The sequence below is a fragment of the Schistocerca americana genome, chromosome 1 (genome assembly GCF_021461395.2).
Source record: "Schistocerca americana isolate TAMUIC-IGC-003095 chromosome 1, iqSchAmer2.1, whole genome shotgun sequence".
Lineage (NCBI taxonomy): Eukaryota > Metazoa > Arthropoda > Insecta > Orthoptera > Acrididae > Schistocerca > Schistocerca americana.
In genome coordinates, this window is record NC_060119.1 from 1,002,491,818 (window position 1) to 1,002,508,269 (window position 16,452).

General features: G+C 38.4%; 1 protein-coding gene across 1 annotated transcript in view; it reads left to right on the forward strand.

Annotated features, from left to right (window-relative positions):
• The window catches only part of LOC124548715 (sodium leak channel non-selective protein), a 436,855-nt gene that overhangs the window by 386,132 nt on the left and 34,271 nt on the right, over positions 1–16,452 (forward strand). The window contains exon 29 of the mRNA XM_047125188.1: positions 4,953–5,109. Within this exon, the coding sequence (XP_046981144.1) occupies positions 4,953–5,109 (157 nt within the window). The remainder of the gene's footprint in view (positions 1–4,952; positions 5,110–16,452) is intronic.

Sequence of the window (16,452 nt, forward strand, 5' to 3'; positions counted from 1 at the left end):
GACATGCCTCGCTCAGGCCACCCAAGGGCTACTACAGCAGTGGTTGACCACTACCTGCGGATTATGGCTCGGAGGAACCCTGACAGCAACGCCACCAGGTTGAATAATGCTTTTTGTGCAGCCACAGAACGTCATGCTACGACTCAAACTGTGCACAGTAGGGTACATGATGCCCAAGTTCACTCCCAACATCCATGGAGAGATCCATCTTTGCAACCACGATAGCATGCAACGCTGTACAGATGGGCCCAATAACACGCCGAATGGACCACTCATAATTGGCATAACATTCTCTTTGCTGATGACTGTCGCATATGCCTTCAATCAGACAATCATCGGATACATGTTTAGAGGCAACCCAGTCAGGCTGAACGCCTTAGGCACACTGTCCAGCGAGTGCAGGAAGGTGGAGGTTCGCTGCTGTTTTAGGGTGGCATCATGTAGGGTGTGCTTCTGATGGTCATGGAAGACGCTGTAATGGCTGTACGATACGTGAATGCCACCCTCGACTGATAGTGCAACCATATTGGCAGCATATTGGTGAGGCATTCGTCTTCATGGACGACAATTCGCGCCCAGTCTTCATGGACGACAATTCGTGCCCACATCATGCACATCTTGTGAATGACTTCCTTCAGGATAACAACATTGCTTGATTAGAGTGGCCAGCATGTTCTGCAGACATGAACCTTATCACACATGCCTGGGATAGATTGAAAAGGGCTGTTTATGGATGACGTGACCCACCAACCACTCCAAGCGATCTACGTCAAATCGCCATTGAGGAGTGGGACAATCTGGACCATCAGTACCTTGATGAACTTGTGGATAATATGCCACATTGAATACAGGCATGCATCAAATCAAGATTACGTGCTACTGGGTATTAGGGGAACTGGAGTGTACAGCAATCTGTGGACAACCACCTGTGAAGGTCTCGTTCTATGGCGGTACAAGATGCAATGTTTGGTTTCATGAGCAGTAAAAATGGCAGAAATGATGTTTATGTTGATCTCTCTTCCAATTTTCTGTACAGGTTCTGGAACTCGGAACTGAGGTGATGCAAAACTTTTTTTGGTGTGTGTATATTTCTCAGTATTCAGTAAAATATCTTTTGATGTGACATTCTATATGAAAGATACAGAAAACATTCTCTTTGCAGAATTTTTAAATATTGTAATCAAACATAATGTAGAAACTTCAGCACTTGAAAAAGCAATCTTTTTAACTTAGATAAAACAAAACACATCCATTTCTGTACTATACAAGAGCTGATCATTCCTATAGAAATATTCTTTTCATATGTCGTGTGTTACAGATCTTCTTATACATATAAACTCTTTGAATTCTTTGTTATGTGTAATGTAACAGAATGATTTCTACAACTTAACATCAAAATTAGGAACCACATAATAAATTAGTGAAGAAGTTCTGCTACCTGGGAAGCAAAATAATCTGTGACAGAGCAAGTAAAGAGGACATAAGAAGGAGAGTAACGTAGTCAAAGAGAGCATTTGTCACTGAAAGAAGTCCACTACTATCAAACATAGACCTTAATGTGAGGAAGAAATTTCTGAGAATGTCTGCCTGGAACACAGCATTGTCTGGAAGTGAATCATGGACTGTAGGAAATACAGAAAAGGAAAAAATGAAAGCATTTGAGATTGGTGTCGCATAAAGGTTTCAGGAATTTGAGTGGACTGATAAGATGATAAATAAAGTGGTCCTCTACAGAATTGGTGAAGAAATCAGTAAGTGGAAAAAACTGAATAGAAGAACGGATTGGATGATAGGAAATGTGTCAGAACATCATGAATAAGTTAATTGGTGCTAGAGATAGCCATAGCAGTAACCATAAAGGTCAAAAACTATAGGGGAAGATTGAGATTGGAATGCATCCAACAAATAACGGAAAATATTGGGTGTAACTGCTACTCTGAGATGAAAAGGTTGGCACAGAAGAGGAAGTTATGCTGGGCTGCATCAAACCATTCACAATGCTAATCAACCAAAATAATTGAGGTGTTGAGCAGGTGATAAGTACATAAACAAGATAGAAAACATTCCTAACCTCTCAGACAATTTGCTTCTTCAGAGATAACTAACGCAACACACACAGACACATACACTTTATTTAATATGGCTTAGCTGTGTGCTGTAGTCACAGAGGCCATTCACTACTGGATAAATATTTAGGTTCATCAATTAAGTGTTCATCTAGAGCTATGTTGTCTATTAGTGTTCTTATTCCTTTTGTAAGGCTTTTGAGCAAATTAATGAAAAACTCTGGTTATTTGTTGAGTAGCATTTCCAAAGTGTTTCCTTTATTTGTATCTTTCAGGAAATTAATATCAAAATCACACACTGTCATTTACTTCCTGTTGTCTGCTTGATGTCTTAATAATGACTGAGATTTTTCTAAGAATACTTGGAAACAGTATGGTTAAAATCAAAGTGGTTATGCCTGTCTGCATCTCAGTGTCATCTTTATGGTGAGTAGCAATCTATCCTTTCCATAACTGTTCATAAACAACTGTAGTCTTTTCCACCACTCCTCTGGAAAGACGTCTTTGCAATAGACTACCAACCATAGTGTTATTTCTCCTTCAGATCCGGTTTTCATAGCTAATAGGGGCAGAGACTGGTCTTCGAAGAGACATTCGGGTTGGGACTGGGGAGAAAAATTTATGTTACCCAGGGCCTTGATTGAATCAACACATTGTATGAACAATAAAGGATGGCAGCCAAAAACAGTTGCAGGATAGAATTTTTTTTTTATTTATTTTTTTTTATTATTTTTTTTTATTAAAATTAAAATTATAAAAAAAAAAAAAATTCTATCCTGCAACTGTTTTTGGCTGCCATCCTTTATTGTGAAGAATTTTAACAGTTGCTGCTGCAGCCATGTTTAAAATCTTGACATTGTATGAATTTCAAAATGTTCAAATAGTAACCATAGTTCATCTAGCTTTTTGATACTTACCAGTATTCAAACATTTTGGAACAATTATGTATAAACTGTCAGCTTTTGCAGTTTATGTACATCAGAGGATGAATAAAGCTAAAAATAAATTTAAATGTCATGTAACCATGCAGATTTCCTCATTAATGTCCATGAAACAGTTTGATGAACTATTGTGCTCTCTGCCAAACAGAAGGAAGTAATTATTGATTTTAATGTAAATTTCTTGAAGGAACCTGGCAGGAAAAATAATCTGCAGGTGCTTTAGCCATTTATAGTTTGGTATCAGAGATAAATTTTCCTGCCCAAGTTGCTCAAAATAGTAGACCCTTATAGATAATATATTCATTCAAGATGCCAAAGTTAAGTACACACATACATAGCTGGTGGCAAACCAATTGTCAGATCATGATCAACAGTTAGTCACTTTATGTAACTTAGCTGCATGCAGAGCTCAGAAACTCTAATAAAATGGTTAGGCTGATACATGACAAAACTACTAAGGATCCAGGAGTATCACCAGTGTAACAAACGTCCATGAACTTGGATGAGACTTGGTGGCAGGAGTAGAAGTTGATGAGTTTGAATCACTAGTAGACATGTGCTTGTAAGGGTGACTAAAAGCTTGGAAACATGAGTGTTGTTTTTAAAACCTTACTGAGCTTCTGATGCAATCTAGTAGATTTAGCAGTCTGAAGTATTTCATGAAGACTAGGAACAGATATAGCTAAAGCTTTTATGGCAACATCCCTGGTGTGGGTGAGGTGCAGAGCCACATCTCAAATCAGTGATTCTGTATAGGAGACTTTACAGTTCTGACACATGAAATTGCATTTTCATGCGGTATTCTGCAAGTCAGCAGCCCAAGCTGCACATGGCTGTCCATGTTGTTTATGACACTGCTTTAACCGGAGCCTAGTTGCAACAAGGTATGTATGCTGACTGCAGTGTTTGGCTAACTGAGAACAGGGATCATTGAAAGACAGTTCAGTAGGGTCTGAGAGCAATTTCAGTTTTTGAACCACTTTGTATAAAATCAAAACAATGGAATTCAAAATAACTGCAGTAGACTTCCCAACTCTTCGATAACATGATGAATGAAGGGAACAGCAGTGAGGCCATAGCCATGACCACTGACTGGTGTATTTGTTGCTGCTGAGACACGAGATGGAAAAGAGCAACCTACTACTCTTTCTACCATTGCTCTTGAGCTGCAAATTGTTGCTCTTGCTGTGACAGCTGTTACTGCCGAAGTTCCATGAACTTGAGGTCCATAACACAGGAAGCGGTGGTGAACAAAGTAGGGTAAGAAATCGTTGCTACTAAAATGTCCCCAGTGAGCATGAGTGCTTAATCTGGGAACAAATCCAAATCTGTTGTGAGGGAAGCACTGTATAAACATCAAGAAAATAAGCCAGGAAGTTGGTGTCCAAAGCAGAGTCGATATCTGAATAGCAGCTAGATTTAACGGAGCTCAAGCAGCATACTAAACAAGATTGGCCCGCAGTCGCTCACTTGGCTCCGTGCAGTTATCAGTTCAATTCACGTGACCTGTGATCGTGCCTCTGGTGGTGCTGGACAGATGCTGAATGTAGTGCTTCAGATCCGTTATCAATATCCTTCACCACTAAGGATATTAAATATTTAAAGTACTAATAGCAGTAAGCAATATTGTCACTGTTTATTATTAAAACAGTTCAAAGACTAAGTTTCTATATGTTGTATGTCTTTCGTTAAATTATCCTTTGACTCATCCCACATCCATGATGTGTGCCTCACTGATTGATCTTGTTGAGGATCTTGGATGTTGCGATTATCAAAAATGAAGGGACTGTCACCACACTTCAAAAAAGTGCATTATAACAGTCCAGTTAAAAGACTGTAAACTGAAATTAAAAGTATGTTATTGGATTTTAACTAATTTTTATTTATTTGGCACCAATTTTTTATTTCTAATATGACAAACCTTGCCTTTCTTTTTTTTTTACAGCATGCTGTCCTATCGTTCTGTGGATATACGAAAAGCTCTGCAGTTAGAGGAGCTATTGGCTCGTGAAGAATTTGAGTACATCATCGAAGAGGAAGTTGCAAAGCAGACAATAAGAACTTGGTTGGAAGGATGTCTTAAAAAAATCCGCGCAGTTAGTGTAAGGAATTATATTGTAAATTCACACTCAAGTCTACTTAAATGGTTTGAAGATGGTCACATTCTGACCAAAACCAGTAATTACTGTAAATAAATATTTTATTGTGACCAAGTCTGTTCCTAATTCATTCAAAAAGAATTTTAGCCACACTGCAGTTTTTTCCACAAGAAATTTTCTAAAACATTTGTGAATAACATTGTTGAGAATTTTTTTTATAGAGTCCACAAAATAACTTGTTGTCTGTAGTTCTGTTTTTTTTCCCCCTGAGAGATGTGTATTCCTAAATTTAACCATTTATAACTAGATTCTTTGCATTGATGTTGTGTTGATGTAAAATTGATTGGAAGTTCTACATTATAATAGTGTCTACATCCACCTTACAGAGTGTTTCAAGAAGAATGACCTGCTTTTGGACGGTAATAATTATGAAACATTAGATATACCAGCAAGGAAATGTGTGTTGTTCGAAAGTTTGTGGTGTAGAGTTTCAGAAAATTGCCCTTAGATGTCAGTCAGTGCATCTTCTCATATTCCAATCAGTCAGAAGTAAGATAGCATCCACTCAACAGAAGTTGTTTCGTGTGCTGTAGTTTGCAAAGAGTGAGTCAGTGATTTTGGTCAGTCACTTGTGGTTACTCCAGAACCCCCATGACATTATTGAGCATGAAAAGAGACTCTTCTAAAGTGAACATTTTTGGCACCATTTCTCATAAAAAAGTGTATGGTCCCTTCTTTTTGAGGAAAACACAATGACCGGAATGAATTGGCTTTTCCCACAACTTCAAGAGGACTCTGAAGAATTTATTTCTCAATGTGATGGAGTTCCACCACTCTAGCACAACAATATACATCAGTTTCCCAATGACTATCTGCCTCAGTGCTGGACAGGGTGCTCGGGAATCCAAGACAATGCCCTCCATTCTTGGCCTCCAAGATCACCAGACATGACCCCATGTGATTGTGTGTGGGGCTTGGGGGGGGTGGGGGGGGGGGAGGCACATGAAGGGAAGTGTGTTAATCTTGCCTTTACCTTCTGACACAGAAGAAGTCAAGAGCAGAATAACAGCTGCTGTAACTTCTGTAATAGCAGATAGCGGGCCGGAGTGGCCAAACGGTTCTAGGTGCTACAATCTGCTAGTGAACACATAGAGCATTTGTAACAGTGTAGTTAAAACTAAGATTTTGTTAGTATTTTTCAATTAATCCCATGTTTCTAGTATGTTTTTATCAATAAATATGGAGTTTTGAAATCGGCCATTCTTTTTCAAACACCCTGTACTGTCAAAATCACAGGTGCTATAAACACCCCACCAATGAGCTCCAGTGCTCTGATTAAATTACATTAACTACTTGTTTAAGTATTGTGAAAGAAGGGTATATATATATGTAAGAGAACTTGGGGACACCAGAAGGCTTCAGATAGATTATACACTGAACCGCCAAAGAAACTGATATAGACATGCATATTCAAATACAGAGATATGTAAACCAGCAGAATATGGTACTGTGGTCGGCAATGCCTATATAAAACAACAAGTGTCTGGCACGGTTGTTAGTTTAGTTATTGCTGCTGCTGCTGCATTGACAGGTTATCAAGATTTAAGCGAGTTTGAACGTGGTGTTGTTGGCGGTGCGTGAGCGATGGGACACATCATCTCCGAGGCAGCGATGAAGTGGGGATTCTCCCACGCGACACAGTTCACATGTGTATCATGAATACCAGGAATCTGGTAAAAGATGAAATCTCTGGCATCGCTGAATCTGGAAAACGTTTCTGCAAGAACAGGACAAATGATGAATGATGAGAATGATTCAACATGACAGAAGTGCAACCCTTCTGCAAATTGCTGCAAGTCTCAATCCCGGGCCATCAACAAGTGAACCAGTCAATGAAACATAATCAATATGGACTTTTGGAGCTGAAGACCCGCTCATGTACCCCTGATGATTGCACGACACAAAGCTTTACGTCTCACCTGGGCCCATCAACACTGCCATTGGATTGTTGATGACTGGAAACATGTTGCCTGGTTGGATGAGTCTCATTTCAAATTGTATCAAGCAGATGGACGTGTATAGGTATGGAGACAACCTCGTGAATCCATAAACCCTGCATGTCAGCAGGGGACTGTTCAAGCTGGTGGAGGTTCTGTAATGGTGTGGGGTGTGTGCAGTTGGAGTGATATGGGACCCCTGATACCTCTAGATATGACTCTGCCAGGTGACATGTACATAAGCATTCTGCCCTTTTTTTATTTATTTACATGTCTAGTTCTGTAGGACCAAATTGAGGAGCAAATCTCCAAGGTCATGGATCATGTCAGTACAAGGAACTACAACATAAAAGTAACAGCAGGTAAAATAAAATGTCCATGAATTTAAAAAAAAGTCAAACCATAAGTTTAAGTAAACGTAATCAACAATATAACACAGGAATCAGCTTAATTTTTCAAGGAACTCCTCGACAGAATAGTAGGAGTGATGCATGAGGAAACACTTCAGTTTCAGTTTGAAAATGCGTGGATCACTGCTAAGATTTTTGAATTCTTGTGGTAGCTTACTGAAAATGGATGCAGCAGTATACTGCACACCTTTCTGCACAAGAGTTAAGGAAGTTCTATCCAAATACAGATTAGATTTCTACCTAGTATTAGCTGAATGAAAGCTGCTAATTCTTGGGAATAAGCTGATATTGTTAACAAGAAACAACAGTAAAGAATGTGTGTGTGTGTGTGTGTGTGTGTGTGTGTGTGTGTGTGTGTGTGTGTGTGTATATATATATATATATATATATATATATATATATATATATATTAACAAGAAACAACAGTAAAGAATATATATATATATATATATATATTGATAGGCCAAAGTCAGAATACCAAGACTAGTGAACAGGGTTCGACAAGAGGTTTACGAACTTACACCACTTATTGCCCGAACTGCACATTTCTGAGCCAAAAATATCCTTTGAGAATGGGCCAGGTTATCCCAAAATATAATACCATACAACATAAGCTAATGAAAATAAGCAAAGTAGATTAATTTTCGTGTCAAATGATCACTTAATTTGGATACCGTTCGAATAGTAAAAATGGCAGCATGAAGTCTTTGAACAAGATCCTGAATGTGGGCTTTCCACGACAGTTTACTATCTATCTGAACACCTAGAAATTTGAACTGTTCAGTTTCACTAATTGTATGCCCATTATGTGAAATTAAAACCGTGTTTTGTTGAAATATGTGTTAGAAACTATAAAAACTGAGTGTTACTGTGATTTAGCGTTCCTTTATTTTCTACAAGCCATGAACTTATGTCATGAACTTCACTGTTTGAAACAGAGTCAATGTTGCACACAACGTCCTTTACTAACAAGCTAGTGCCTTCAGCGAAGAGAAGTATTTTAGAATTATCTGTAATACTAGAGGGCATATGATTTATATTAATCAGGAACAGGAGTGGCCCCAACACTCATCCCTGGGACAATTCCGCTCCCCCGTTTGACTGTGCCTCCCACATCACAACCATTATAATGACCTTTTGCTGTCTGTTGTCAAAGTAAGAGGTGAACCAATTGTGAGCCACTCCCCGTATTCCATAATGGTCCAACTTCTGGAGAAATATCTTGTGGTCAACACAATCAAACACCTTAGTTGAATCAAAAAATATGGCTTCAAAACCTTTTGTTTAATCCAACCAGTACCTCACATAGAAAAAAGAATATAGTACTTTCAGTTGTTAAACCACTTCTAAAGCTGAACTGTACATTTGGCAGCAAATTATGTGATATAAAATGCTCAATTATCCTTACATACACAGCCTTTTCAATAACTTTATCAAACACTTATGGCATAGAAAAAGGTCTAAAATTGTTGATATTATCCTTTTCTCCCTTTTTATAAAGCAGCTTTACTACTCAGTACTTAAATCGTTCAGGAAACTGACCATTCTTAAAGGAAAAAGCACAAATATGGCTAAGTAAAGGTCTAACATGTGCAGTACTGTAATATTCTGCTAGGCACTCCATCATATCCATGAGAGTACTTAGTCTACAGTGATTTAATTATTGATTCAATCTCCCCCTTGTCAGTATCATAGAGGAGTATTTCCTGTAGAAACTAAGTTTTCATTTAATGCACCAGCAATGCTCAGAAAATGATTGTTAAATTCTGTACATATATCTGACTTATCATAACAGAAATATTTTTACTACGAACTGACTGTATATCATTGACCTAGTGCTGCTGACCAGATACTTCCTTCACAACTGACCATATGGTTTTAATTTTATCCTGTGAATTAGCTATTCTATTTGCATACACATACTCTTTGCCTTCCTAATAACATTTTTAAGCATCGTGCAGCACTGTTTGTAATGGGCTACTATAGCTTGATTGTGACTACTTCTAACATTTTGATATAATTCCTGCTTTGTTCTACATGATATCCTTATCCTATTAGTCATCCACCCAGGCTGCCTTTTACTGCTAGTACACTGTTCAGTACATTCCAAGGGAAGGCAGCCCTCAAAGGCCATGAGAAATCTGCTAAGGAAAGCATTATATTTGTCATCTATGTTATTAGCACTATAAAATTCCTGCCACTCTCGTTCCTTAATAAGGTTTAGAAAAACCCTTTATTGCCATTGGATTAGCTTTCCTACGTAGTATGTAATTATATATAACATTTGTTTGTGTACAAAAGCCTTTTAGTGTTAAAATTTGCACATCATGGTCTGTAAGGCCATGTACTCTTTTACTAACTGAATGCCCATCTAGTAATGAAGAATGAATAATAATATTGGCTGTGGCTGTGCTACTGTTACCCTGTATCCTGGTTGGAAAAAACACAGTCTGCATAAGGTCATATGAGTTTGGGAGATCTACCAGCATCCTTTTTCTTGCACAATGACATACGAAATTAATATTGCAGTCACCATATATAACTAATTTTTGGTACTTCCAATAAAGTGAACCAAGAACCCTCTCTAGCTTGAGCAGAAATGCTCTGAAGTCAAGAGTTAGGGGACCTATAAACAACAATAATTAGAAGTTTAGTTTCAATAAATTTAACTCCCCCTGCGCAACATTCAAATAACTGTTCAGTGCAGTGCCATGATACATCTATGGACTGAAATGAAATACTGTTTTTTACATACATGGCCACCCCTGCTCCTCAAAGAACACCTTGAAAAACAGCCAGCTGATCTGCATCCTGGTAAAGGAAGCCTCATTTAAGTTGTGCTCTGATATACCAATAATGTCAGAGCCAACATCTATAAACAGTTCACTAACTTTATCTCTAATCCCTCTTATGTTTTGATAAAATATGCTAATTCCTGTACTACTTGGATATCTGGCGTCCTTTGAAAGTGATTCCTTTGTTAGAGGGACTTCCTTTAAGCAGCTGACTTCAATTTAAAAAAGCATGAAGGTGAGGCCAATCATGATGCTGAAACAGTTGCATGAAATGCACAATAGTGTCAACTGTTTGAGTACCTGCATCCATTCATGTCTTTGTGCATTCCGACAGATTTGGGCAATTCCAGCAGGACAATGCAACACCCCGCATGTCCATAATTGCTACAGAGTGGCTCCAGGAACACTTTTCTTAGTTTAAACACTTCCTCTGGCTACCAAACTCCCCAGACATGAACATTATTGAGCATATCTGGGATATCTAGTAACATGCAGTTCTGAAGAGATCTCCACCCCCTCGAACCTTACGGATTTATGGACAGCTGTGTGGGATTCATGGTGTCAATTCCCTCCAGCACTACTTCAGACTTTAGTCAAGTCCATACTGTGTCATGTTGTAGCACTTCTGCATGCTCAATGGGGCACTACACGATATTAGGCAGGTGTACCAGTTTCTATGGCTCTTCAGTATATAATGGTATACAATAGGAGACAAATAGGTAGTGCTGAGAAATAAAACAGTGAAGACTGCAGAGGATCAAATGGGTAAAAAGACAAGGCCCTATAGAAATCCTTGGGTAACACACTAGATACTGAATTTAATTGAAAAAAAATGGAAAATACAAAAATTAAGAATATGAAGCAGGCAAAAAGGAATACAGAAGTCTAAAAATGAGATTGACAGAAAGTGCAAAGTGGCTGGGCAGGTGTGGTTAGAGTGCATTGATCAAAGTTGTAGAAGCATGCTTGGCTATAGGAAAGATAGATGCTACCCACAGAGATGTTTGGGGAAAAGGGAAGCAACTGTATGAATATCAAGAAGTCAGATGGCAAGCCAGTACTAAGCAAAGGAAATTTGAGAAATGGAAGGAATATATAGTTCAGATACAATGGAAATGGAACATGAAGACAATGTTGTAGGAAGGGAAAAGGAAGTAACGAAAACCTAAACTGTAACAAAGTTCCTGAAGCAGATGACATACCCTCAAAATGATTGAAATCCTTGGAAGGCAAAACAATGCCAACTGGTGTGTAGGATATATGAGATAGTCAGAATGTCCTCATACTTCAAGAAGAATGCAGTAATGCCAATTCCAAAAAGAGCAGGTTGCGACAGGTGTCAGTGTTATTGAACTACCAGTTTAAGTAGGCATAGTTGCAAAATATTAATAGGAATTATTAACAGAAGATTGGAAAAACTGATACAGGACAACCCTAGGAAAGATCAGTTTGGTTGGCTTCCACAGAAATGCAAGAAAATGTTAAGCAATACTGGCCCAACAACTTATCTTAGAAGATGAGTGAAAGAAAGTAAACCCATGTCTGTAGCAGTTGTAGATTTATTAGAGGAAATTAGATGAAAATGAGACATGTGGAAGAAAATAAGTAAACTGTTTATTAATTCAAAAGTAATTTCCACAAATGCCAGTACATTTATTCCACTGTGTGACAAGATGGTCAGTGCCCTCATAGAAAAATGTTTGCAACCGCCTGTGGGACCATGATTGTACCCATGTATGTACCTCTTCATCTGTAGCAAATCAGTGGCCACAAATGTCTTTCTTCAGGTCTCCAAATGCATGGAAATTGCATGGGCAGAGATTGGAACTGTATGGAGGATGTGTAAGGGCTTCCAAGAAAAACTTCTGCAGTATAGTCAAAACAACCTTGGGAACATGTGGATAGGTTCACACATTGCCACTGTTGTTTCAATTATGTTGTGGAAATTTCACTGAGAAGCCCTTACACATTCTCCACACAGTGCCAATCTCTCCCCATGTGATACCTGTATGTTTTGAGATCAGAGGAAAAACATCTGTGGCCATCAATTTGCTTTGGATGAAGAGATGCAAGCCTGGGTACAATCCTGGTTCTGCAAACATTTGTACATCAAGACACGGACTGTCTTGTTTCACAGTGGGATAGATTTCTTGACAGTCATGGTAATTACTTTTGAAATAATGAACAGTTTACTTACTTTTTTCTGTCTTTTTTATTGACTGCCCCTTCTAGATAAAAGTTGTGATAGTGTTGATGAAATATTATTCACGGTTTGTACAGAAATTGAACTGCAGTTATGTGAATCAAAAGACATGAAAGGGAAGCAGTAATTGACAAAATAAGAAATAAAAACTTTGAAGTTTGCCAATAACATTGCAATTGTATCATAGACTTATAAGAACAGTTGAACAGGATGGACTGTGTCTTGAAAAGTGGTTATAAAATGAACATCAACAAAAATAAAACAATGATAAAGGAATAAAGACATATTATATCAAGTGCTGCTGAAGAAAGTAGATTAGGAAATGTGATACTAAAAGTAGTAGAGTAGTAAAGTAACTGATGATATCCAAGGTAGAGAGGATATAAAATGCAAATTGACAATAATAAGGAAAGCAATTCTGAAAGAGAGAAATTTGTTAACATCAGATATAAATTTCAATATTATAAATTCTTTTCTGAAAGTATTTGCCTGAAGTGTAGCCTTGCATGGAAGTGAAAGACTGACAATAAACAACTCAGGCAAGAAGAGAATAGAAGCTTTTGAAACGTTATGGTACAGAAGAATCCTGAAGATTAAATGTATAGATTGAATGACTAATAAGAAGGAACCATATCAATTGGGGAAAAAACAAATTTAAGGTGCAATCTTACTAAAAAAAAGGATTGATTGTTATGACAAATCTTTAAGACATCTAGGAACCATCACTTTGGTAATTCAGCTTAGTGTGGGGGTAAAAATTGTAGAGAGAGATCAAGGTTTGAATATTGTAGCAGATTCAAATCTACCTCTACATACATACTTCACAAGTCTCCGTAAGGGGAGTGGTGGAGAATATATTCTGCCACTACTAATCATTTCCTTTCCTGTTCCACTTGCAAATTGAGTGAGGGAAAAGCAACTGCCTATATACCTCTGTAAGAGATCTAATTGCTCTTATCTTATCTTCATGGTTCTTAGGCAAAATGTACATTGGCAGCAGTGGATTTGTTTTGCAGTCAGCTTCAGATGCCAGTTCTTCAGATTTCCTCAGTAGTGCTCCACCAGGGATTCCCATTTGAGTTCACGAACCATCTTGTAATATTCTTGTGTTGCCGCAATATACCGGTAATAAATCTAGCTGTCCACCTCTGAACTGCCTCAATGTTGCCGTTTAATCTGACCTGATGGCGATCCCAAACACTCAAGCAGTATCAAGTGTGGGTGACATTAATGTTGTGCACATGTTCTCTTTTACATGTGAACCAAACCCCCCCCCCCCCCAAAAAAAAAAAATTCACCCATTAAACAGAAGTCAACCATTCACCTTCCCTACTACAATCCTTATTTGCTTTTTGCATTTAATATTGCTTGGCAATGTTACCCTAGCTACTTAATCGAGGTGACTGTGTCAAGCAACACATTACTTATGCTTTATTCTAATGTTACAAGTTTGTTTTTCCTACTTATCTGAGCAAGCTACTGTTCATCATGTCAACTAGAAATTTCGTCTAAGTCATTGTGTATACTTCTACAGTCACTCAATGATGACACATTGCAAATACACGACAGCATTATCAGCAAACAACCCCAGATTGCTGCTCATCCTGTCCATCAGATCATGTATGTACAGTATTATTATAATTAAAGTTCCAGTTCCACAATGCTGTAAAAAAAGTGGCAAATGTTATGGAAACAGAAAAAGTTTAACAAGACTTTTCCCACTAAATGCCACTGTAAGAACCATAACATAAGTTAGTTGTACATAAAACCAATTGTATTGTACAATGTGCATGACCTCACAAGTTTGGCATTCAACAGTTATGGCACTGTTAGGTAATCCTACCTACTATGGAAAGGTTGCACCACACTGGATGGGGGAAAATCGGTTTTTAACTGCCCTAAGACCAAAAATCACATAAAAGCAACAATTAAATCAGTTTTTAATTGTTGTGAGATTGGCACAAGGCATGTTGAATATGCTCTCCCCCAGTTTCATCCAAAAGTTGAAATTGAGAAACAGCATGTTCCACAAAAGATTGGAGTGTCTCAAGGGTCATGCTCAAAATGTGCTGTGCAATGCGTGCCTTCAATTCATCTATGTTTGTAATCAGAGCATTGAACCAATATCTTTCAGAATACCACTCAGCATGAAGTCACATGGATTAAGAACAAGTGATCTGAATGACCAGGCTGTAGGGAAATGACAGCTGATAATTGCAGCATTTCCAAAATGTCAGTGCAGCAGCTGCTTCCTGGCTGTGCAATGTGCAGAGGAGTTCCATCTTGCATAAAAATGACCTTACCCACATACCCACAGTGTTGAAGGGTTGGAATGACATTGGTGTGCAGAAGACTGTAATGGCATTTGCCAGGTAACAAGACACACAGGAATCATCATGTCAAAAATATATTGTCCTATGATAAATGATGCCATCAATTCACACCACACAGTTACATTTGCAGAATGAAGCAGAACCAGTTGATGTGCAGGTGGATTTTCCATTGCCCATATTCCGCAATCCTTTGTATTGATATGTCCTTAAAGATGGAAATGAGCTTAGTCTGTCCATAGAATCTCCCATGGCCGAATGTCCACTTCCATGCAAGCGAGTAATTCTAGAGCAAATGTTTGTCTTACTGACAGATCAGCATGAAGTAACTCCTGAATGTGGATACTTTTGTATGGATAGCAGTGCAAGATGTTTGGTAGAATTTTATGTGCTGTGCACACAGGCCATGTCCAAAGTTCAGACAATTCCCCATTCAATGAGTGTTTGCATGCCATTGCATGACCCCCTGATGTACTGTGGCCACATCTTCTACTGGTATCAGATCAACTGTTTACCTCTCTCTGGCACATTACACTTCAAAAGAAACTATCTTTTCAAGTGTTGCCATCATTTTCTCCATACCCATGGCAGACAACCTCTTTTTTTGTACCCTAGTGTGTCCAGAACTTCTTTAGAGCTTTACCGGCAGCACATGATCCTGCATCGAGACAGTCATGCTAAGAATCTCAGATGCAAATGAGGCACAGCCATGTATCCCACCTCTTTTATTTTGCATATTCTGCCGCTTACAGTGGCATGTAGTCGTAAAATTTTCATTAATTTTTTTTACATAACATTTTCCCCTTCTGCAATAATGTTTAATTCAACTTTGACTTCATTCTTTACAGTGATTCATTTTTTGCATTGTTTTGAATCTAGGACTTTAGTTATAACCGCCCTGTATGTGGAGAATAAGAGCAGTCCTATCGCACTTCCCTGGGGCACCCTAACAATACCCTCATGTTGCTATCAAGAACACTGTACTGGGTTCTATTACTTAAGAAGTCTTTGAGCCACTTGTGTATGATGGGAAAAGGGCAAATTGAGTTTTGCATGAACGAAGCTTTCTAAATCTGTGCTGATTTGTGGGCAGAGGCCTTTCTGTCTCAATGAAATATATTATATACAGTCTGAGAATATGTTCAAGAACTCTGCCACAAGCCAGTGTTAAGGAAATTTGTCTGTAACTTTGCAGATCCATTCTTTCGCCCTTCTTTTGTATAGGAGTCACCTGTGCTTTTTTCCAGTCACTTGGGACTCTCCACTGGGTGAGAGAGTCACGATAAATGCAAGTTAAGTAAGGGGCCAATGCCATAGAGTATGCTCAGTAAAACTGGGGATTCCATTCAGACCTGGTGTCTTATTCATTTTCAACTCTTTCAGTTGCTTCTCCACACCATGGATGCCTATTACTATCTCCCCCATACAGGAGTCTGTGTGATGCTCAGATGATGGTACATTTGTGTGATCCTCCTTTCCAAAATCTAAAACTTTAGCTTTGCTTTTGCTGTCTTCTATTGTCACAGTGAACTGGTCAATGAGTGACTGGATATAAGCCTTTGACCTGCTCAGAAATTGCACAAAGGACCAGTATTTCCTTGGGTTCTTAGC